Source organism: Nymphalis io, chromosome 27 (genome assembly GCF_905147045.1).
Source record: "Nymphalis io chromosome 27, ilAglIoxx1.1, whole genome shotgun sequence".
NCBI lineage: Eukaryota > Metazoa > Arthropoda > Insecta > Lepidoptera > Nymphalidae > Nymphalis > Nymphalis io.
Genome location: NC_065914.1, coordinates 3,996,314 through 4,022,296, shown reverse-complemented (window position 1 = coordinate 4,022,296; position 25,983 = coordinate 3,996,314). Strand labels below are relative to the sequence as shown.

Genomic DNA, 25,983 nt, shown 5'->3' with positions numbered 1-25,983 from the left:
GAACGCACAGTAACTAGGATTTTAAAAGAAGAGAAGGAGTTGCCATCGTCATCAACCAAGTTTACTTCACCCATGAAAAAGCGACGTAAAAGAGACAGTAAATTTAATTTAGATAATATGAATCAAGAAATTATTCGAACTACAATTCAAAATTTTCATATAGAACACAATGAACTTCCAACTTTGGCAAAACTTCAGTCTGCATTAAGAGAAAAAATTGGTTTTGACGGATGTTTGAGCACATTACGTTCGTTGCTTATAAAAATGGGCTACAAATGGACCAAGATTGAAAACAATCGTAAATCTTTACAAGAAAGGCATGAGATACAATTGTGGAGATTTAATTTTTTGAAAAAAATTCATGAATACCGTGAACAAGGCCGTCCCATTATATATACAGACGAAACCTATGTGCTAACCTCGCATGTACGTCAAAACACGTGGAATTTAAAAATGCTAGATACTAAGACAAAAGACAAGTCATTTAAAAAAAAGTTGAGTACCGGTGCTCGTTTTATTATAGTGCATGCAGGTAGTAGTAGTGGATTTATTAAAGATGTTTCGTTAATATACAAAGCATCATCCACAACTGGAGATTATCACTCTAATATGAATTTCAATAATTATAACAAATGGCTGAATGAAAAGCTGCTGCCAAATTTACCAGATAAATCTGTTATAGTGATAGACAACGCATCCTATCATAATACTCGAAGTAGTAGTATACCTACGTCAAATTCGCGCAAGAGCGACATGCAAAAGTGGCTGACGGAACACGGTATTCCTTTCAATGAACGGTCCCGCAACGTAGAATTGTATGATTTAATAATCAGAAATAAGCAGCGTTTTATTTCATATAGAATTTACGAGATAATAAAAAGCAAAGGTTTCGAAATTCTTCGACTGCCACCATATCACCCCGAGTTAAATGCCATTGAAAACATCTGGGGTATTTTGAAGAATAAGATTGCCTCGAAAAATATTGGTCAAAATATGACAGAAGTACAAAATTTAATAGCTGAAGGTTTAAACAGTACGAATAACAACATCTGGTTTAATACATGCAAGCATGTCGAAAAAATTGAAAAGGAGTATATGAAATATTTTGATTATGACTTTGAATTTATAATTAATGTGGGTGAATTAAGTGATAGCAGCACGACTGACTTTGAAACTAATAGCGACAGTTCCGTAGAAGATTAATGCGACACATTTTTCACATTCGTAAAAATAGATGGAAGTTTGTTATTAAATAGTTCCAGCCTAACCTTATTTTCATAATTTTGCCATATTTTGAGTTCAATTGGGTATCCTTAAGTCTTAAGTTTCGCTTAAATTACCGTCAAACTTAAACCCAAATGTAGAAAAACATAATTTTATTTTAATACATTCCCTTACTTAGTATTTTAAATAATAAAAATTTTAGTTAAAAAGTTTTATGTTTTATTTTAAAATCAATTGAACATATAAAAATATTGGTATTATTTTTATGCTAACCATACCCGCTTTCGTTTTCACGCACACTTAGACACGTATACGGACACGTATTTACCACAAGTAAATTCCGCTCGACTTCGTGATTTGCAAGAACAGTACCTGTCTGACGGCTACTAATGATCCTTTTTGTTTTTAGTACAGAAACCATTCAAACGGCTTTGAAATAGTCTACTTGAATGGAAAATCGAGGTCATCAAATAAGATTTTCTTTATCCGACCAGCACTTACTTATTGATAGTTAAAGTAAAAACTACCATTAGGTCTGAATCAGTAATGTGGTATTGGTGTTCCAGGTCCAGGTATGGGTCCACCTCCACCACCGCCTCCCCCGTTCCCGGGCGCCGCGGGTGCTCCGCCGCCGCCCCCGATGCCCGGTGGAGCGCCCCCACCGCCACCGATGATGGGCGGGCCTAGGCCGCCACCACCACCTGGCATGGGGCCCGTCATGCCTAGAATGGTAAATCACTAATGCTATGTACGATATTCTAAAACAGGTTAATAGTCTAGATTCGATATTTTAACAATGTTTATGGTACTTTATAAATTAATTAAAATCTTATGTTTCTAAAAAATACATTAATATATAAGTTTTATTACATATAACAATATTATATAGATGATAAAAATTCATGGAGTTAGTATTCGTTTTTTAATAAACATTATGTATATGGTTTGGTGTATGTTATGTGATAAATAGCTAAATAACTAGTTAGTATCTTGCTGGCTCTCCGTTTGTTAGTTATTTCTTGTATCGGACAAAGGCAAAGATAATGCCTATTCGGGCAACATGGTTTATCTGGTAACAGCCCGTGAATTTCTTTCTTTTTGAGGAGGTTTGGAGATTATTCCACCACGCTGCTTTAATGCGGGTTGGTGCAATGTTTATGCATGGTGTATTATGAATGTCATTTCGGTCAAAATTGTAAATAATTAAATTATTATATTTGACAAATACCGAAAGCACTATGTAACATTAGTTATAGTAAAAATGTCACAGGATATGTTTTTAATGAAATATATATTTACTCATAAACGTTGTTAAGCGGATGCTCTGAACACTGATATCTCTCTCTCTAACATAATTGATTTCACATTCGAGAGAAGAAGACATCACATTTTTAAAGTAATCAGCTAATATATTTAAGTATGAATAATGAATGATTTTTCTTCTTCAGCCCCAACCAGATATCTTACCTTATGGACTGAAACCTAAAAAGAAGTACGAGGTGGAAGGGCCTCTGAAACGTGCCAATTGGAAGACGATCGTCCCGCAGAAGATGTCCGAAAAGGCTTTCTGGGTTAAGGTAGGCATTGATTAATTGATCTCCCCCCTGGTATGACCACGGCAGCGACAGTGGATGAGATTATAACCTGTTCCCTGATACATGGGTGGAAGATTTCTATTTTTGGAGAGCACCAATAAAATCCTAATGATTTAATACTAACATATCTTAAGATAACATTTGTAATACTATTTGGCCATAATCAGCAGACAGTAAACAAAAATATCAACCAATTGGATAGCACCTACTACTGTACCTAGTACTGCATATTATATTTGTCTTTGCCCTTTGTGTATATATTATTATATTTTTAATTTATATAAAACAAGCTGCCCGTCCCACTTTCGTGTAGTGAAATTATACAAAAAAAAATTGTATAAGATTTGCGTAAAATCCGTTCTTACTGAGCGTTTATATCGAAACTATGCTAAATCCAAAATAAATCGGATCTATAGTTTCGGAGATCTCGTTATGAGTCAGCCAATGATATTTCGCTTATATATATAGTGTTATAATTTTTTTGTAACCAATGGATTTAAGGTACAAGAAGACAAACTCGCATCGCCGGATATACTCAGCGGTTTGGCGCAGAAGTTCTCGAGTAAACCAGTCGCTAAGAAGAATGAAGATTCCGTCGACAAGTGAGTCTTATTCATTGTGATATACGGTTCAAATTGTCTTGGCGAATGATTGTAACTTAGAATCTTTTATTCTAATATCAGAATTTAATTGAGCATTCATTATTATTAATTCGAACGGTTATTTCGAAAAAATATATTTCCTATTATGTCCGTTCACGCGAACCAATCAGAAGTGAGCCAATGTAACCACAGGCACAAGAGACAGTACATCTTAGTTCCATGGCGCATTAGCGAAATGTAAGGAAACGTTAATATTTCTCACATCTCCAATATAATAGGTTGCCTTCCGATATTAAACATCTGCCTTATTTAAGATTTAAGAAAAAATTACATGACTGCTTTGTTGATAAATGTTGTTATGCTGTCAAAGAATTCCTGCAATAAATTTTCGACATTTATTTATCCATTTTATAAGTATTATTTATATGAAGAATTATATATATGTCTTTGTTTATAATTTATGGCAAAATGTATATTGTGACTTGTACCCTTGTAATGAAATCAAATGAAATGAAATATAATGTACTCCCTTGTAATTAAGTTAAAATAATTTTAATTTATAATTTAAGTTAAAATATTTGCATGACATAAATATAGTGACTAAACATGTATATTATGCTTAAAGCAAACAAATTGAATTGTCTATGGACGGTGATGACCACTTACCATCAGAATGCCCATTTGCTAGTCCGCCAACCTATTTTATAAAAAAAACTTATAATTTGCTGAATGCTGCGTTGTGTTGTTATGCGTTGTGAGTCGAGTTAGTTCTCACTGAATAGTTCGACGGACTCTAATTATATTAATTGGAATTGTATTTTTATATTCCAGAGTCCACACGCTGAAAAAAGTGAAAGATTTAAAGGTTCTAGACAGCAAAGCTGCGCAGAATCTGTCTATTCTACTCGGGGGTTCCCTGAAACACATGTCGTATGAGCATATAAGGACGTGCGTGCTTCGCTGTGACACGACGGTGCTCACCGCTGACGTGCTGGACCTGCTCATACAGGTACGGAAGCTGTCATGATGCTCTACCTGCTACTGCGTAGCCTATTTTAATAGTTGGAGTAATAATAATAATAATAATAATAATAATATCCTGGGACATTATTCACACACGGCCATCTGATCCCAAATTAAGCTCGTACAAAGCTTGTGCTATGGAAACCAGACAACTGATATACTACATATACTACTTTTCTTTTGTAAATACATACTTATATAGATAATTACACCCAGACTCAGGACAAACAGACATATTCATGCACAAAAATGTCTTTCCTGGATGGGAAACGAATCCACAACCTTTAGCGTGAAAGGCAAGTATCTACCAACCACGCCAACCGGCTCGTCAACCGGAGTAAACAACTTTGATCTTGAATAGACGTGACATCATTGGTCGAGATCTTAATAATCTGTGGTATTCATTATCGATTCATGATAAAATATCAAGTTGTTATCAGAACTTTAGAAGTAAAATTAAAGTGCATATAAATAGTTAGGTGGAATAATATTATATATATATATTGAACCAAACTCTTTGTAGTATAGTTGTTTTTGAATATGTAAATCTAAGGTGACTTCTTCTGCTATTGGCGTATTATTCTTAATTTGAACGAAATGCAGAAAAAAATACCGGAATCTGAAAAACATGAAGTCAATATTATAACTTTTAAGATAATATATACTAATATTATAAATGTGAAAGTGTGTTTGATTGTCATGCTTTCACGTCTTAGCTACTTAACCGAAAATCATGAAATTTTGCGTACACATTGTCAGGGATACAAATAAAGACAAAGCTTACCCGCTCCTCACACTTGGCCAAAACTTCGGGCGGAATCTAGTAATTGTAGATAACGTTTACATTTAAAAGCAATTTATTTCCAGTACCTCCCACCAGCGGATCAGCTCAAGAAACTTGCAGATTTGAAATGCAAAAGCGAGGAACTGACGGAGGCAGAGCTGTTCTCGGCGACGGTGGCGGACATCAAGAGGCTGGTCCCGAGGTTGAGGAGTTTGGCCTTCAGGGAACATTACAGCGAGATTATATCTGAGCTCAAACCTGTGAGTGTACCAATGTCACATTAATATAAATACAATGTATATATATTTACACGTATACGTGTGCGTGCGTATGCTTTCGTTGGGTACGTACTTGCTTGCGTGTGTGTGTGTGTGTATTAAAGTATAGTAATAATAATAATGTCCTCCAGACCGTATTCGGCCACGGCGGCCAATCTTAAGAGAGATTAGCCAACTATGCAGGAGATATTATAGTGCACAAGTGTGTGCGCAAACACAGGTGCACTCTCTATTCCCTAACTCTCATAATCCTATGGGAGGGCAATCCGACACGACCGGAAACAGTTCAGGCGCAGGAACAACGGCTTTACGTGCTTTTCGAGCACACTTCCAACTTCCAGACTCCGGGCTGCTACTGAGAATTTTCTGACAGAAAAACCCAATAACTTTTTATTGGCCCGACTTAGGAATTGAACCCAGGACCTCCGGGTCTGCGGCCTTACATCAAGCCAACTAGACCAACGAGGCAGTCAAGTAAAGTATAGTACGGGCAATCTAAATTGGCCGACTTGAAGTTAGCTGCTCATAAAAAGTTATTATTATTATTTCATTTTTATTTATTTACAGGACATTGTATCCGGCACTGCGGCGTGTGAAGAAGTGAAGTCGAGTGGTAAATTCGCGAAGATTCTTGAATTGTTACTGTTACTAGGAAACTATATGAACACAGGGTCAAATAACGCAGGCGCTTACGGCTTCGAAATAAGTTTTCTTACTAAGGTAATTATTACATCTATATACAGTAACAGTATGTTAATGTCCCACTGCTGGGCTAAGGCCTCCTCTCCCTTTTGAGGAGAAGGTTTGGAGCTTATCTATATATTTGCTTATTATTATTTATTTATTAAATAAACAATGTTCGTGTTTATGGGCGAACGTGATAATTTATCATTATGTCGGAATATAGATTCTAGAATAACTGACAAGGAACTTACTCATTTTCACCATTTCACCTAAAAAGTTATCTCAATCAAGATTATTTAAATTATTTCAAAATAGAATTAAATTCATATAAAGGCATTAATCATTCAATATAAAAATGTAATTATAATTAATTCTATCAATTCTAAAACTGTTTACCTAATATCTCGTCTCTAATATTATACTAATAATTTTCCACGGAAGCCGTTGGATGCGGTAAGCGCGACCATCGTGGCATTCTTTGGGGGGGGGGGGTTAACTTTGTTTAGCAGTAGACGAGGATGATATGATAATGATGCTCATTTATATTCCACGTAACTAATATTTAATGTTTTCATTTACAGTTGACGTCAACAAAAGATTTAGAGAACAAGCAGACGTTGCTTCATTATTTAGTTGATACAATAGAAAATAAATTCCCGGACGCGCTCAGTTTCGCTGAAGAAATGCCTCATATTGATAGGTAAGAATATCGTGAAGAAATAGTTATTTTATTTTTATAAAAAAGGCAAATGGGACATTTACTCACATTGTCAATAAGCCACCAAACTTAAAAACTAAGATGTTATGTCCCTTGTGCCTGTAGTCACACTGGCTCACTCACACTTACTATGAACACAATAATACATTGCTGTGTGGGCCCAAGCAAAGCCCTACGTCCAAGTAATACTTTGATCCACATGATATTATAGTGCGCAAGTTCCTAGGGCCTGAACGGTATCAGTCGGTCAGCCTGTCCATGATGGGCCCTTCCCAATTATGGATTGTCACTAAGACTATTATCCAGAATCTAATTAATCGCATTAATTTTGATATCTAATATTATACATTCCCACAGGGCAGCTCGTGTCTCAATGGAGAATCTCCAGAAAGCATTGAAGAAGATGGACAACGACATCAGAGCTCTCGAAACAGATTTGAACAACAGCCGGGTGCCGCAGACCCCGGACGACCTCTTCACCGAAACTATGAGCGTATCCTTTAAACTAGAATATAAGTTTCTCAGTAGTGGGGTTTCATGTAGCGCTTTTTTTTAACGCTGGAAAAACGCATTACGTGTTTCCCCCACGGGAACAGTGTGTGTGTGTGTGGGGGGGGGGGTTTATGTGGGGCTCGCCGGTGTCCAAGGCGCCGAGTGCGCCCCGAACATCGGAATACCCACTAAAAAACCAGCGGTACCCTTTCCGTCTTATCGAGGAGCGCCACGGGATCGCTTTCGCATGCTACCGTGGCGAAATTTTCATGTAGGCCCTGGTTAACCAATTAACCACTCATAAATGACTCGGCCGATAAAAGCCAATATTTTGCCTTAGTATATAACCAGTGTAATTACAGACTAATAATATTTTTGTATTATAAATAATGATATATTAATCAAGAACTGTTTATAGTACATAATATAACAAATCGCATATATACGCATAAGGTGGTTTGTAATGAATCAAAAATCTGAAAAGTGCAATATTAATAGAGGAAAGCTCTCTTGTTTAAATTGTCTGATTGAAATTGTTTTGAAGTAAAAAGTAACAGCCTGTGAATGTCCCACTGCTGGGCTAAAGGCCTCCTCTCCTCTTTTTGAGGAGAAGGTTTGGAGCTTATTCCACCACGCTGCTCCAATGCGGGTTGGTGGAATACACATGTGGCAGAATTTCAGTGAAATTAGACACATGCAGGTTTCCTCACGATGTTTTCCTTCACCGTAAAGCACGAGATGAATTATAATCGCAAATTAAGCACATGAAAATTCAGTGGTGCTTGCCCGGGTTCGAACCCACGATCGCCGGTTAGGATTCACGCGTTCTTACCACTAGGCCATCTCGGCTTGAAGTAAAAACGACGTCTATATATATATAGGTAATTAAATATTGCAAACTTTTAAGTATTGTTTTTATTATTATAATTATTTTCTTAACGAGAAAATAGAATTTCGCAAAAGAGGCCCGCGAGCAATGCGATGTATTGCATTCTATGTTCAAGAAGATGGAGGCGCTGTACGTTGAACTAGCGGAGTACTACGTTTTTGATCCTCAAAAATACACTTTGGAGGAATTTTTCTCCGATATCAAGACGTTCAAGGACTCGTTTGCGGTAAGTATCTAGAACATTCCATTGTAAAGTAACAGCATGTAAATGTTACACTGCTGGGCTAAGACAGGAGGCCCTAGCCTCTATTTGGGCTTGTTTAGTTAATCATTAATCTTTCCTTTTCTGTTATTATTGATATGACATTCGAAAGAAAAAGACAGCATTGTTTGACTAATCATCCGCTGAATAACGTTTATGAGTAAAGGTTGATGTAAATAAATATAAATACAATTTTGTTCTACGTTAGAGGGCTTCGTGCACACCCATCTGGGTGGGTATCACCCACTCATCAGGTATTCTACCGCCAAACGGCAATACTCAATATTATTGCGTGTAACCAGTCAATGTAGCTACAGACACAAGGGACGTAACATTCTCAAGGTTGGGGGGGGGGTATTGACGATGTAATGAATGGTTAATATTTCTTCCATCGCCAATATCTATGGGCGGGCTTTTTGCTCGTCCATCTAAGTACGACATAAATAATTGTAGTCCTGTACGAAGCGTACTAAAGCCCGCTCCCGCGCGGTCCGCAGAGCGCGCACCAGGAGAACGTGGTGTCGCGCGAGAGCTGCGAGCGCGCGCGGCGGGCGCGGGAGGCGCGCGCGGCGGCCGAGCGCGAGCGCCGCGACCGCCAGCACCGCTACAAGCAGTTCGTGGACATGGAGCAGGCGCAGGACGGCGTCATGGACAGGTGCGGCCTGCTCGGGCTAATCGGGGCGCTGGCTTCGTCGAAAATCCTCAGTAGCGGTTCCGCTCCGACTTTGAAGCCAGTGTTTTTGGACCTGGTCACGCTCCGGTCGTCTCGGATTTCTGAGACGCCGTATTATGAGGAATATGGTCCACCCGATGACCGGCTCGTGCCCGGCTGTATCGAGGGCCATATTAATATTGCACATGTGCGTGCGCAGACGCAAGCTCAAGATTGATAGCGAAAAGTCATTAGTCCCTCCTATATTTACCAAATTTGTCCTAACAAATTTATACTTCCTGTAATTCGATCCACAATGACACACCGTACACTTTTTTTCCAATCGCCGCAGTGGATTTAATTAAATATATATATATTGTTTTTTCAGTTTAATGGAGGCGCTACAGAGCGGGTCTGCGTTTAGTCGAGAACGGCCGAGGAAGAAGGCCAACCCCAGGGTGGCGGGAGGTAAGATTATACCACCATTTATTATTAAATAATATAAAGTTTATTGCCTTTAATGGACCGAACATATCTTCATTAATTTTTATCACCAGAAAAAAATTACACGAATACCTTTTTATGCTGACGTTCATTATGCACTTCAAAAATTAAAAAAAAAAAAAATCGAGTTGTATTGGAATGAAAATCAATGTCATGTTTATATAAACGATATATTTTTATATCACAGACATTTCAACATTATGACGTCACAAATAATTATATATATATATATATATATATATAATGCGCCGTTTCGAACCGCACGTGACGTCACAATGTTATATTGTCTCTATATTTATCTATATACTTTCGTTTTAATCATCACAGACATTTCAACATTATGACGTCACAAAACGTCAACATAAACGTCACAAAACGTCACGTGCGGTTCGAAAAGGCGCGTTATATATATAGATATTGGTCTTACTTATAAATCGTTGCTTAGCGACTGTTTAGTTAAACATAGATTTCTCTCTTTCTGTTATTATTAATTTGACATTCGAAAGAAGAAGACAGCATTGTTTAACTAACTCCCGCTGAATAACTAAGTAAGGCCGTTTATGTTTAATTCGATTTAATTAGTATCTTGTTAATATTACATATATATTATAAACAATTAATTTATGAAAAAAAAAATGTAGTGCAAGATAATTACTACTGACTACCAAATTCAAAGTTAGCGGTTATTACTTATGCTGATCATACTTATATAGATAATAAAAAAATAAATATCAATACTACACATATCATTTCAATACTACATGTAGTTATAAGGATCATTTTTGCATGCACATCGTTTAGAGGATAGTGAGGATGAACAAGGATTGGTGCAAGTGATTTTGCACCGTATAGCAGGTATACGTGCGTTTCGCACTTTTTTTTTATTAGTGCGCTTAAACATTATCGTATACAGTCATCAGATACGAAGATGAGTTTGTATTATATCGTACACGGAGTACTTGTGCCGCCTGCCAATTTAAAGACTAATATCGCTTGTCAATTTTGAGTTTTTTTTTTCTGGGGACAGTACCTTTTTTAAGGTTATAAGCTGTAATCGTCTCCATTTAAATTAAACTTTATTACAAATTTTATTTTAAAAAAATTGTTACAATTATTGGTCTTACACAAATAGCGGTCTTATGGATGATAGCACACTTTGGGAATGAAATGATCGCCTCCATGACCATTGTGCTATTGGTGACCATTTATCACTAGGTGGTGATACCTTCATGTTAAACTATAAAATAATATAAATCAGATTCTATAATATAGCAATAATAGCCATATTATGCCATACTAGAGTTTTTATTACATAAATTAGTTTAAAAAAAAAACAATTAATCATAGTTGTCTTTAAAAAAGTTTAGCTTTTTTAATCGTTACATATTTAAATACTTTTTATTGTATTTATTTATGTGCGTAATTTATATAAGGTGTAAATATGTAAGTGCATGTGTGTTAGACGCAAAACAAAGAAAAATTACTTTATTAGTTTTATTACCACAAAATTTGTTAATGGTTAAATTAATTTATCCAGTGGCAACACCCATCCGCTATGGCTGGAACCGCGTCAGGCGAACATCCTCACCAAAATTAGAAAATTATAGACAAGTTGACATTATTATTATTATTATAGCTTTTGATGGTACTAACAATTTAAAAAAAATATGTTTTAAAGTATTACAATATTTCGGCATGATTAATATTTGGTGCTAAAGTTCAGGTAATATCGTGATGTTTTCTTTCGTTAATTCTTGGTAACAACATGGTGTTGATTGATCTGATCTATCCTTTCAAAGGTCAAAGGAAGGTCAAATATGGTGAAGTAGACTTCTCCATAATCGAGCATGTGTAGAACTTGCATCTTCGAATTTAAAAAATGTTTTTTTTTTTACGATTTCTGGCTTAAGCTCGTCTATTGTACCACTCAATCATCAAGCATTCTACCGCAAAACAGCAGTACTTGAAGTATGAGTGATAACAGCTTAATTACAAAGGTTGGTGGCGCATTGGCGATGTAAGAATGGTTAATATTTCTTGCAAAGCCAATGTTTATGGGCGTGTGACCACTTACCATCAGGTGGCCTATTTGTCCGCCCGCGTATATATACACTAAAGGAAACTATATCATAGTTACATTAGTATATACCAATCCGCATTGGAGCGTCGTGATGGCATGACGCCCGAACCTTCTCCTTAAGACGAGAAAAGGCCTTCGAGATGGATCTTTAATACTATGATTGTATACTGTCTTGAAATTAATTCAAATAATAATAATGACCGGATGCCCTTAAAATACGTGATGATCATAAACAACAAGTTAAGTGACGTGAGAATCAATCAGTAAAAAAAACAGTAACAGCCTGTTAATGTCCCACTGCTGGGCTAAGGCCTCCTCTCCCTTTTTGAGGAGAAGGTTTAGAGCTTATTCCACCACGCTGCCCCAATGCGGGTCGGTAGAATGCACATGTGACGTAATTTCAATGAAATTAGACACATGCAGGTTTTCTCACGATGTTCTCCTTCACCGTCAAGCACGAGATGAATTATAATCAAAAATTAAGCACATGAAAATTCAGTGGTGCTTGCCCGGTTTTGAACCCACGATTATCGGTTAAGATTCACGCATTCTAACCACTAGGCCATCTCGGCTTCGGTGAATCAATCACTATCCAGATATTTTATTGTAATTATCGATATAACTCTTCTTCCTCTTTCTCTCCTACATTCCGTCTCTCTCTAACTTAAGGCAGGTAAGCTTTAAATTTAACTGTAGTGATGTTTTTTGTTAATCTTTGATGTTGTCTCGTATGTAAAGTTATTTTATAAGTTTATTTTATATTGTAGACGCAATGTGCAATTATTTGAAGTCTATATATAATTTATTTAGAATTATAACAATTTAATTATGTTTTTATATATATATTAATAGTTAGTAATTGAAAACAATGAGTCTAATTAACTGCGATTAACGAAAAAATTATAATTAAAATAGACCAAAATTATAAATTTATGTCAATTTTATTTTACAGCTGAACGAAGAGCACAGTTGAACAGATCTCGTTCGAGATCAGCGCTGACGGGTCCGCTGACGACTCGGGAATTAACGAAGTGAGTTACATCGTTTTTGATACAGCATTATTAATTATTGATGTTTTCCCTTTTAAATTGTCCGGCTAATACTATTGTCGGTACGATTCTCTCTGATATGTACAGCATTGTCTTCTCGACATCTTAAGTTTCTTGCCCCCTCCCCCCCACCAAATAGAAAAACTTTATAAAGAAGTGAAATATATAAAATTTACTGGTGGTAGAGCTTTGTGCAAGCTCGTCTGGGTAGGTACCACCCACTCATCAGATATTCTACCGCAAAACAGCAGTACTTGGTATTGTTGTATTCCGGTTTGAAGGGTGAGTGAGCCAGTGTTATTACAGGCACAAGGGACATAACATCTTAGTTCCCAAGGTTGTTGGCGCATTGGTGATGTAAGCGATGGTTAACATTTCTTACAATGCCAATGTCTAAGGGGGTTTGGTGACCACTTACCATCAGGTGGCCCATATGCTCGTCCGCCTTCCTATTCTATAAAAAAAAAAAATCTTAAAAAAGTATATATACTCATAATTAAAACGAAAATATATTCATAGGAATTTATTTTTTATGCTTTGTGTTTAAATTTGTGCAACAAAAAAATTTAAACGCAAAGTTTTAAGTTCTTTTAATTTTACAAATTTTGTGTTGAAGTTTTGTTTTTTGTTTTAGTTATTTAAGTAACTTGTATTGTCTTTAATTTAAATTTTATTATTTATTAGATTAGCAGTTACTTAGTTATATTATAAGATGGATGTTATAGTTTCCTATAGTTGAGGGGGGCACATAGATATATAACTCGTGTAATGTGTGATGTTAGTTTGTGACGTGCGTTCCTTGTTGGGAATCCTAATAAAATCGATTCGAATAAAAAAATAATGTCAAATTACTGATGACAGAATGAGAGAAGGATCCGTGCGTGGTCACCAAGCTATTCTAAGCGATATATATATTTTTTATAGAATAGGAAGGCGGACGAGCATATGGGCCACCTGATGGTAAGTGGTCACCAACGCCCATAGACATTGGCATTGTAAGAAATGTCAACCATCGCTCACATCACCAATGCGCCACCAACCTTGGGAACTAAGATGTTACGTCCCTTGTGCCTGTAATTATATACGATATAAAGTATATTTCTAACTAAAATTGTTTCTTTTTTCCAGTGAGTTGCTGAGTAACGCGTGATAGCTTTAACAGTGATACTAGTACTGTAATGTATAGTTTATAAGATTTTTATATACGAATGAACATAAATCGGCCTACTTCATGTATAAAAATTTAGTACCTAAGGGCGTTTTCATACGAAGTTTTATAATACATTTCTGATAGTTTATATTGAACTAAGTGAAGTCTGTAGCATATATATATATATATACATATATATATGTATATATTAGTAAGTTTCGATCAATCTCTATATACCTATTTACTTGTCTGGGTGTGTTTTATGGAAAAACATTGAAATGATGAATTCAGTTTTAATACAACGCTCTTAAGAATCAAAGTATCGTTCGATAACTCACGAAGTTTTTATCACGTTATAATTAACTTCAAGCTAATCGAAGCTCAATATAATTGATAATAAGATTCAATTTTGCTCAAATGAATCGTTGATTTCTTTGTCATCACACAATGCATGAAATTATAACGTGGAATGTAAGACAAGCTCAATTATAAAACGGCGTATGTTAATAATAAAAACAACGAAAAATAAACTTAATAACAAATGTATTAAATATTACTTACAGCTCTCCTGTTTATAAAGTTATAACTAAATATCTGATTTAGTTAGATAGAGGAGTAAAGATAAACAAACTTTGATCTTGAAATGAAACGATGTCATTGGTCGAAATCTAAATAGTATGTGATAATTATTATGGATTCGTGGAAATACAATGTGATAGTTTGTTGTTATCGGAACTTTGGAAGTTAAATTAAAGTTGTTGGAATAGTATTGTTATTATTCGACTAGCCGGTTGGCGTGGTTGGTAGGTTGGGTTCGATTCCCACCCAGGACAGACATTTGTGTGCATGAACATGTCTGTTTGTCCTGAGTCTCGGTGTAATTATCTATATAAGTATGTATTTACAAAAGAAAAGTAGTATATGTAGTATATCAGTTGTCTGGTTTCCATAGCACAAGCTTTGTACGAGCTTAATTTGGGATCAGATGGCCGTGTGTGAAAAATGTCCCAGGATATTATTATTATTATTAATCAAGAACTGTTTGTAGTGCATAATATAACAGAGCTATTCGCGAATCGTTTGGTCCATGTAAATATAATATTTGTTAATCTTTACTCCTCATAATATTGGAATACATATCGGCGATTATACACATATATAAACATTTTTTTTTTTAATTATTATTAGATTTTTTAATATCATAAACATTTGTCCGTCGCAGGTACTTCACATTCCTCGTTTATATTGTCAACTATTTTATTTTCATTGTTAATTTTTACCGCCCGCAAGTAAGAGGGGGTAGGTTCAGGTAGGGATGGGATCAGTTGACTTGGTTGAGCAGTTAGACGTGAAAGGGACAACAGACAAAAGATTAAACTTTTATTCTGAACTTTTGGAATGTTCTTGCAGTTATTGTTTGTGTTTAAAAAATGTCTCTCAGTTCATTGTGCTTTTTGGTATCTCCTCTAACCGAAACCCTTCTAGAATTTGGACTGGCTGCTAATTTTATCTCATACTCCCATCTCTTACTTTGGTTAGGTTATATAATATCAGTTAGGATGTTTTAAATATTTGAAAACGAGACAGACTATATTTCTTGAAACTTTAGGGCTATTTTTGTAAGAACAATCTCGAATCTCACCGCGGAAAACGGTCATGTAATGTCAGTAAGTGATATGCGACATTGATCATAATAATTATAACATTTCAAGAATACACGCATCAATATAGTATATAACCATAAATCGGTTGTCAACATATCACATGTGTGTAATGAAGTGAGTTCTTAAAGAATAGCACTGTAGGAGACCAATTCTGCTTATTTATAACGGAACGATTACGGTACGGTTACGATACTTTTCCGATTCTATTCCGAAAAATTAGGAAAACGGTTAAACGGCGATTTACATATCGATTCGATTGTTATAAATTGACAATTTATTATTAGAATGGCAACCCCCGTCTCTTTAATAGATTAAATAAAGAAAAATAAAGTTTTGTTTAAATTAGAAATATATTGTCTTCCATTTAAAAAAAAATATGTTGAATTTAATGTTTCGTTGTCTTTGACGTCATGTTTTGTTTTAATGATTTGTTAAAAAACTTCGTGTTGAAACACCCTATTAAAAAAAAATCCGTCTTTTATTAAAAGCACTTGTATAGTAAAGCTTATTTGTCCATAGAGCGGTTTTTGCTTCTTTTTATATTAAAAGGTGTTATTTTACAATATAATTATTGAAAACTATTTATTATTAAATTCGAACTACTCACAACAGTACTTATAAGTAATTATTCAATTTAATGAAATTCCTTTTTACGTACAAAATATGAAATAGTTTTTTTTTTTTTTTTTCAAAAAAGCGCAATGATAGCGTTTCAGTCGTTTTTTAATGTCAAAATTTCATCCACAAATTATAAATATAATTTATAATCGCAGTTAACAATTTTCGAATTCATTTTGATTTTGTGAAGAATATGAAATTCGTTTATTTTAATTGTTATATTATAATTAAATTCATTTTATTCGAATTTATAAATAAATATAACATATCGATTTAAAGCTAATACTGTCTTACTATTTTTTTGGCATCTTTTGTTGCACTCTAATTTACGAAAGTTTTGCAATACAAGAAAGAGATGAAATATTTCTTAAAAGTCTCGTTTTATAAAGACTGTTACGCTTAAAATATAATTGTTCGTTGATTTGTCACACGCACAATAATGCTGAGGCCACACAAGGCGCGATGTCGCAGATCGTATGTGTACTGCCAATATGTTCTAGGCTCAAAATTAAAAGACATTTAATGTCTTAAATATAGTGATTAAATATATATTCATACAAGTATTAATTAAGTTCCTTGTGTAATCCGATATATTGTAAAATACAATTATGATTGTTTTTTTAACTTTACATTTTTATTCGTCATAAACTTTTTTTTTTGTATAAATTTGTAAGTTGATTGGATTAATTATTAACCAATGTGAAATTATGTTGTACATATAAAATTATTTTAATAAGTTTTTATTTGTTTTATTGATACGGATATAAATAAGATATTAACTTAAATAAATAATGACTTGTACTTAATTTAAATTAATTTCGCCTTGTGTGAGCTCAGCTTGTTTGATTATAATTGTATAGACAATAGATTAAAGGAGTGTTTTAATCAAGAGCTTTGTAATGTAACATCACAAACGAACGCAGCAACAGCGAATGCGTCAAAACGAACATTGCAGCACATTCGCGTTCGCCATTACGAATTCTGTTACACATACGAATGTTCGCCGATGTATCTTAACAATAGTACTGCTCGGAGCAGACATGTGGCCGTTAAATATCGTGTCATTGGAATGTACTCTAATCAACGTATTCATATTTGTCATATATATAGGCCTCTGCATCTTTGTCAGATGATTTAAGCAAGCCACTCTCCGTGTTGTTTTCCACCTGCAAGACAGGTGAGCGAAGTGTCCTCTTCGTGGATGCTGCTACGCCTGGGCAGGCGACTTTATGGCAACACGGGCTTGCCCAGTACCCATGCCACCCTCTCCTCCTCCCCAGCAGGATCCGCAGGAATGACGAGTCAATACGTGTGGTGCTGGTTTGGCCGCAGGTGACTGGCTTACGCCTAAACGGAGGCACCGCTCCGGGTTTAATATTAGTTTTCCTTCTTCTTTGGCGTGACGCTGGGATAATTTTGGGAAACAACGTATCAAGGAGAGGGGGGAGGATACTGTGATCACGGAAGATACAGGAATGTGACACTAGTAGCTAGAGCAGGCCGGGGTCGCGTACCCGTAGTGATTCCAACCAGCTATCGGACAGATAACTGGTAGATCCACCCTCTGGACAAATATTTGTCATAATACAAGAATAATCGTAAATGTGAACGCTCCTCAATGTTTAGTTCCGCATTCTCACAGATAATAAATTTTAATATATAGTTGTAATTCTGTTCATTTAAGGTTTTTTTTTTATATATTTGATTTGTAGCTTATACGATATACATATATTAATGTAAATATATTTTTGTAAAATGTTACATATTTAATAATTAATTACAATGTTTTATAAATTTTTAACTGTTTTTTATTTTATTTGCAATTATAAAGATATGGTGGTTCCTGTGAAAGTTATATTTATGTAAATGTAATAAATACTGGTGCTAGTTAAAGCGTAATGACAAAAGCTTTCACTGAAATTCAGCCACATGTGTATTCCACCAACCCGCATTGGAACAGCGTGGTGGACTAAGCCCAAAAACCTTCTTCTCAAACAGGGAGAGGAGGCCTCAGCCCAGCAGGGAATTTCACAGGTTGTTACTGAATCATATTGGGTCAAAATGGGGATCAACTTCGGTTCAAACCAGGGTGGGATTATCCATTAGGCAGTGTACGCAACTGCCGAGAGGCCCCAAATAGGCTCAGGGCCCATAGGCAGAAATTAGGAATTCAGTTTTTTAAATTACTTGTTTATGAAATTGTCGAAGTCAAATTTCTCTCATATTTAAAAAGAGTGATTTTCTAATATATTTAGTAATAAAATATAGTAATTACGAATAAAATTGCGTAGTGGAGGCCCGGGACGTGTATTGCCTAGAGGCCCCGTCATGGTTAATCATAAATTGCTCACCATTTTAATTTTACGTACCTTTGTTGTCCAGTATGTTAGATCAATATATACAAAAAAAAAATAAGTATAGTAATAAATCTATATAAAAGTGTCCGTAAAATCACAGGATTTGAAACGATTCTTTTTAAGTTAATATGGCTTTTTGCGAGTTACCAAAACACGCATTTTTTTTTTAAATTTTTGACTACTGCAAAAACATATAAAATATATGCAGCATTATGAAATGTTAAAATGTCAGTTTTTAAAATTTAGCACAAACACTGAGGAACCATCTTTCGTCGGCGACTTTTCCGAACCGGTATGACATAGAAACCTTCAAGAAAAGAGAGTACAAATTCCTTAAAGGCCGGCAACGCACTTGCAAGCCCTCGGGTGTTGCAGGTGTCAATGGGCAGTGATAGTCACTTTCCATCAGGTGAGTCTCCTGCTCGTTTGCCTCCTCTTTCATAAAAACAAAAATTTTAGCGCTTGGTTCACGGTATGGGCTAAGAGTTCGAGCGTGAGATGACGTCAGCGTAAGATTAGTTATTGTAAGTGCGTTAATGTGTGCGTTAATGTGTGCGTGAGATCGGTATATGAGCTCACATGCAGCAGTACTTGGTATTGTTGTGTTCCGGTTTGTAGGGTGAGTAAGCCAGTGCAATTACAGGCACAAGGGACATAAAATCTTAATTCCCTAGGTTGGAAGGCGCATTAGCAATGTAAGCGATGCTTAAAATTTCTTACAACAACGTCTATGGGTTGGTGACCACTTACCATCAGGTGGCCCATATGGTCGTCCGTCTATCTATTGTATAAAAAACATGTTCACACATCAATTCTCGTGTACCTTGGCACTCATACCATTTAATGTATTAATGTTATGCACAAAGAAAATAAACTTTTCTAACTATTAAAATTATCATATTTAAATCGTCATATCAGAAGATTAATTAATTAAAAGTAAGTTGAATGTTGGCACCGTTTCGGAACGTAAACTCCAGCGAGATGCGCCGACAATAAGTGCGATAGTTCCATCCACCTATTAAATTAAAACTATGATATGGTTATGTTTTGCGAGCCGGCAAGGCGATGGCGGCTAGCGGCAGAACATTCTTCCCGACTGTACTGGCCGTCGTCGCGTTTGGACTCTACTACCACTTAGCATCAGGTGGACTGGAGTCATTTGCCCTCCCGGCAAATATAAAAAAAATGTTAAATCGAATAAAAATTGTTTACTTAACAAAGAAACGTTACACTTATTTATTGATAGTTAAATTAGACACTACCACCAGTAATAAGAAATACCCTGACACGAGAAGAACCGGCGAAAGAAACTCAGCGGGCCTTTTTTTGTTTTTTTTTTTTAATGTCATGTTTGGTATACAAATATTCAGCCTAAAAAATAGCCAGGAGGCGATCGTTTTATTCCCGTGGTGTGCTATTACCCGTAAATTAATTATTTGCATAATAACCTTTGGCACGCAAGCGTTCCTTTACATATATTTTTTAATTTTACAAGAGAGGCATTTTGAACGGATTTTCTGGGATCCTGTTGTAGAACATTCAAAAAAAAAACAAAAGAGTTACTGACTATAAGTCGAGTTTCATGTCTGGATCTTTTACGAACCGGTGGCAGTTTTTATTGTGACTATCAAAAATAAATTGTAATATGCAAAGATTGACTAAAAATCAAATGTCCGTAAAATCGCTACGGTGCTTTTACAACTTCCCCGCAAGTTGTGCAATAATCTCCAAACTTTTTTCTCAAAAAGAGAGAGTAGGCCTTAGCACAGGCTGTTACTTTGTATAAAAACTTAATAAATAATAATTACTGAATATAAATAAAATATAGTTAGGAGATTCCTTGATGCATAAAACAGCGTTGTTAAAAAAAAAAGATGCGCGATAATTTAAAAACCGCCATTTTGTTGATGGGCAGAAAGGTAAAATAATTAATTCATTATTGGCGCGAATAGTGATTCGTTGAATGTGTTCAAGTGGGTTATTTGGATTTTTTAAGAATAATCGAGTGAGTAATTGACATCAATTTCTATAATTTGTTTTATTTTTTTTAAAAAAGACCAATTCGAGGTCTTTATAAAATCAGTTTCACTTCTAGATGCTAAATATATACAATTGAAAAGTTTTAACTATTCAATTCTAGATAGTAATAAGTACACAACAAAGATTAATGACTAAAAAAAACATTTAACGATTACAAAATTAAAAACGATCGCTTTAAGATATTAATCGTGAGCTTAAGGTGTCTATGATTATAAGTACTAAAGGTCAAACCTTGGAAAAACATCCTCTGATAAAAATAATTGAAATGTAACTTAGCGTGAGCGAAACATGAATTTTACTATGTCTGTTATAGTTTCCAATTCATATCATAATAAATTTAATACATATATATGAGCAGATCAAAACTTACTCCGTTAACCATTTCATACATATGATAATGTTTCAAAATTGAATTAATTATACAAAATTAACTAAAGCGTCAAGTCCGCATAAACACTCCACCTGAGGCATCGGACATAAATAAATTTATACTGAATAAATCAAAAACTTCACGCTCCGACGATATTTGGCAGCGACACGAAATAGGAGGGATTATTATAAATAAGTCGCGATATTATCCAAATATATCGGACTGCGCGCTAAATGCGACTTTGCTTGCTTTTATTTGTTGTATACAGAAATAACGTTGGAGTAGCTTTTGGGATATATAATATAGTAGAAGTAAGTTCCCTTGAATAATGTATGTTCCAGTATGCCTTCAACACCTCCGAGGGCCTGGATCATGTCTGTACGATAGTTGTTCAAGTCTACCAGAACGGATTCTGTTTTAGGACCTGATATTGTTTGAACTCTATATAATAGCTTACTTAGATTTTTATAAGCGTTCGTTGTTGTCGCAAGAATCCAAATAACACATATATAAATTTATAATCGTATTTTTACAAACACAAAACTCTTCAAAATCTATGTGATGCTCGGACGACGTTTAATTTTAGAATTTTTATTTAATACTACTCTTGCTATTAAACTACTACTACGGTTTTCACTATGATTCAATTAAATGAAATTCAGTCGTCACATAAATAAAAGAACTTTTTAATTTGTATATTGATGGAATTGTTAGCAAAAATTGATAATGGTGCTTTATGTAACTGGAGATATATAATCATAATAAATGAGTATAGAGATATATCATATAATATATTAGAACTTTAAGTGAAATGTCAGGTCGGTGAAAAGATGATTAAGAGACGCGCTAGATGAGAGGCCGTAGCTTCCTGTGAGTTTGTCATGGTCCTAATCCAAGATCGGAGGACAGCAAATTTCCATGTTCTGTCTTTTACTACTTGGACAGAATTAAGTATATGTTTTTCCATAACATGTAATTTTATCATAAATAATTATTTGATTGCTCGTAATTCAATCAAATATATTTTTCAAATAATATAAAATTCTTATACTTAAGCTATCTGGTTAGTACTTCTAAGTTGCAGCTACTTTTTTTGCTTTGTTCCACTTGGAAGAGTGAGCGTCTAGTTACAGCACGCAATCTAAAGTCTTAGATTCCATGGCGATGCATCGACGTGTAACAATTTCCGATTGAATGTCAATTCGTTTATGGGTGAAAGTAATAATTTACTAACGTGTGGCCCACTTCCTTGTCCTTAAGAGACGAGATTGCCCAGTGATTAGATTACGTGAATCTTAACCGAAAATTGCGGGTTCAAATACAGCACCGCTGATTCAGGTGCAATTAGTGTTTATAATTTATAATACATTTCATGCTTGGTGGTGAAAGAGAATGTCGTGTGCTATCCACTAAACCGCTTTAGAGCAGCGTAGTACAATATGCTCCAAACCTCAAAAACAGAGGCCTTTGACAGACTTGAAAGCTTCATTTTCTTAAAAAAAAAATACATATCAATAAAAAAAAACAATCTATAGGTAACATGGAGTTTTTTAATCTGTACGTAAGTTTATTACAATGGCGACGAAGATGCGAATAAAATATAAGTACCTAATTGTTAACTATTATATGCATATATATTTGAATTGGGAAGGAATGGGCGTGTGTTTGAGCGACGACCCTGCCAAGCTCCGCCCCGCTCTGTAACACGTAGCTGCATTCGGTTAACAGATTAAAACATCAATTAGATATTATCGTGACATGTCCTTTCTATGTTTAATATATATCAATATTATTTATAACGTCATTGACATATTATTTGTATGTATGACTGCGTCGTTGGTGTAGTGACGTTGGTGTGGTGAGTTTTACTGGTGGTAGGGCTTTGTGCAAGCCCGTCTAGGTAGGTATCACCCACTCATCAGATATTCTACCGCAAAACAGCAATACTTGATATTGTTGTGTTCCGGTTTGAAGGGTGAGTGAGCCAGTGTAATTACAGGCACAAGGGACATAAAATCTTAGTTCCCAAGGTTGGTGGCGCATTGGCTATAAGCGATGGTTGACATTTCTTACAATGCCAATGTCTAAGGGCGTTTGGTGACCACTTACCATCAGGTGGCCCATATGCTCGTCCACCTTCCTATTCTATAAATAAAAAAAAAGAAAAGTGACCTGATGTAAGGCCGCAGACAAGTAAAACATATCGTTTCACTTCTTAAATCGTGCAATTACCTCTTAAACTATTTGCACCCAACTGAACTAAGCGGCACGTAAAAAATAACCCTTGTCGCTAAAATATGTGTAATACATTACAGGTAGTATATATTTATTTACATATATGTATTTGTATCTCATGGACATATATATTTAAGTATATCATTTACTTTTAAATCTGTTATATTTATATACTGTTAAATTTGTCTATTTTTTGTATTTGAGGCAATATAGTTAATATCTGTTTTTGTTTTTTTTTTTTTAATATTACTCATTTCTGTTTTTTTTTTATTTTGTTTTTTTATTTGTATATTTTGTTAACTCTTTTTGTAATTGTGTTTGGGAATAGCGTGTTCTCCTGTCATCGGTTGTTCATTCGTTTTAAGTTAATGCCCGGTTTACATTATTCCAGTCCAGTGATCTAGTCCAGTACTGGATTGCTTACTGGAAAAATGTAAACCGGCACTGGAATGAACTGAATCCAATCTGAATCCAATCCAGTACTGGACTAGATCGCTGGACTGGAATAATGTGAACCGGGCATAATATAAAGCGTGTTTTAAATGTGTGTTATGTACAACTGGTGGCGATCAAAATAAATAAATCTATCTATATAATCCATGCATGAGTTCAATAGTTTTCGTATGATAAATAAACAAAGAAACTTTCGCATTTATAATATAAGGGAATCGTCTCGTCTTCGGTGAAAGAAAACGTTGCGAGTAAAACGATACAAAACTTTTAATTTAATTATGATTAATATAAGATAATTTTTCGTGGTGTTTCCACATTAATGAACTGCTAGAGGTATCTTGAATACTCTATAATACAAGCTTAATAGCATTATAGCAATATTTAGTATTGTTGTGTTACGGCTTAAAAAGAGTTATTTCATAATAAAAAGTATATTATTACATTTTTGTTATAATGCATATTCAACCGCCAAACAGTTCGTAGTATTGTTGTGTTTCGATTTAAAGGGTGAGTGAGCCAGTGTAGCTACAGGCACAAGGGACATAACATCTTAGCTCTCAAGGTTGGTGGCGCGGTGATATGTGACCAACAGGTGGCCCATTAGTCCGTCCGCCAATACAAAATTGATTCGCCGTCCAAAAATACAAAATTAAAAAAACCTGACCGATTTCGGCCACGGCGGTTAATCTTAAGGTGATATTACAGTGCACAAGTGTGTGCGCAAACACAGGTGCACTCTCTATTCCCTCACTCTCATAATCCGATGGGAAGGCAATCCGACACGACCGGAAAGAGTTCAGGTGCAGGAGCAACGGCTTTCTGGCGCAGTGGCAATGTATGTGATTGTTTATTATTTCATATAGTCTATGGACCGTGGTGACCATTTACTATCAGGTGGCTCATATGCCAGCCCGCCTATCTATTGAAGTAAAAAATAATAGAAGCATTGTATATATTGTTTATGGCCAGAGTGGCCCAGTGGTTCGAACGCGTGAATCTTAACCGATGATCGTGGGTTCAAACCCAGGCAAGCACCACTGAATTTTCATGTGCTTAATTTGTGTTTATAATTCATCTCGTGCTTGACGGTGAAGGAAGGTCTAATTTCATTGAAATCCTGCCACATGTGTATTCTGCCAACCCGCATTGGAGCAGCGTGGTGGAATAAGCTCCAAACCTTCTCAAAAGGGAGAGGAGGCCTTAGCCCAGCAGTGGGACATTAACAGGCTGTTACTGTTATTGTATGAGTCTTGTTACTTGAACAAATACATTATTATTAATATTATTATTACCTTGTATCGTATAGAAAATCGATCCGTGTAGTCATATAATAAAAAAAACACAATCGACTTTGCGAAACAATCACTTGAAAGTTAAAAAATATATATTTGTTTCGAAAATACAATCGTGCGAATAATTTCTGTATAATCCCTTCCTTCTTTTATACTTTATAAAACAAATTTAGGTATTTTTAAAATCTGAATCAAATATTTTTTAAAAATTTGTTAGACTATAACACTTATTATTAAAAGCAGTTTAAAAAAATGTATTTGTCATTTTATATTTCTGTTATTTTTTTTATTATAAAATAGGAAGGCGGATGTGCATATGGGCTACCTGATGGTAATTGGTCACCAACGCCCATAGACATTGCCATTGTAAGAAATGTTAACCATCGCTTACATCACTAATGCGCCACCCACCTTGGGAACTAAGATGTTATGTCCCTTGTGCCTGTAATTACACTGGCTCACTCACTCTTCAAACCGGAACACAACAATACCAAGTACTGCTGTTTTGCGGTAGAATATCTGATGAGTGAGTGGTACCTATCCAGATGAGCTTTCATAAAGCTCTACCACCAGTAAATTAAATTATATTTTAATTTATGTTTACAATGAACAAATTATAAATAAATGTGCTGTCGAATTGGTGGGCGTTAGTAGCTACAACACAGTTTAATACTATTATATTTACTGTCATATATTGTTTACCACATGTATTAATTGTTTGAAATAAATAAATAAGAATAAAATAAATATTGACATTAGGGATCCACTACTATACATATCCATCATATATCAAATTTAATGTTATGGTCAAAGTTCCGATAGCAACTTCGCTAATATGCAAAACGCCATTTTTTTACCAATTCATAATGAATATCATAGAATATTCAAAATTTCGACCAAAATCACGTCAATTCAATGTCAACGTATTTTATTTGTTAATTTTCCTTCGTATAAGTTATAAAATATTA

At 35.0% G+C, this 25,983-nt stretch overlaps 1 protein-coding gene across 5 annotated transcripts in view; it reads left to right on the top strand.

Moving 5' to 3' along the window:
- Positions 1-18,065, top strand: part of LOC126778797 (protein diaphanous) — a 62,059-nt gene extending 43,994 nt beyond the window's left edge. For 3 of the 5 annotated variants that reach the window (XM_050502470.1, XM_050502471.1, XM_050502472.1), the window contains 12 exons: positions 1,791-1,954; positions 2,673-2,801; positions 3,321-3,421; positions 4,253-4,430; positions 5,312-5,488; positions 6,074-6,226; positions 6,772-6,890; positions 7,266-7,401; positions 8,351-8,515; positions 9,049-9,206; positions 9,592-9,671; positions 11,245-12,548. In XM_050502470.1, coding sequence (XP_050358427.1) covers positions 1,791-1,954; positions 2,673-2,801; positions 3,321-3,421; positions 4,253-4,430; positions 5,312-5,488; positions 6,074-6,226; positions 6,772-6,890; positions 7,266-7,401; positions 8,351-8,515; positions 9,049-9,206; positions 9,592-9,671; positions 11,245-11,423 — 1,739 coding nt within the window. In that variant the 3' untranslated portion in view covers positions 11,424-12,548. Of the gene's footprint in view, positions 1-1,790; positions 1,955-2,672; positions 2,802-3,320; positions 3,422-4,252; positions 4,431-5,311; positions 5,489-6,073; positions 6,227-6,771; positions 6,891-7,265; positions 7,402-8,350; positions 8,516-9,048; positions 9,207-9,591; positions 9,672-11,244; positions 12,549-12,739; positions 12,819-13,964 lie in introns of those variants that run through there. The other 2 variants (XM_050502474.1, XM_050502473.1) reach the window with 2 other exon arrangements.
- Positions 18,066-25,983: the final 7,918 nt, after the last annotated feature.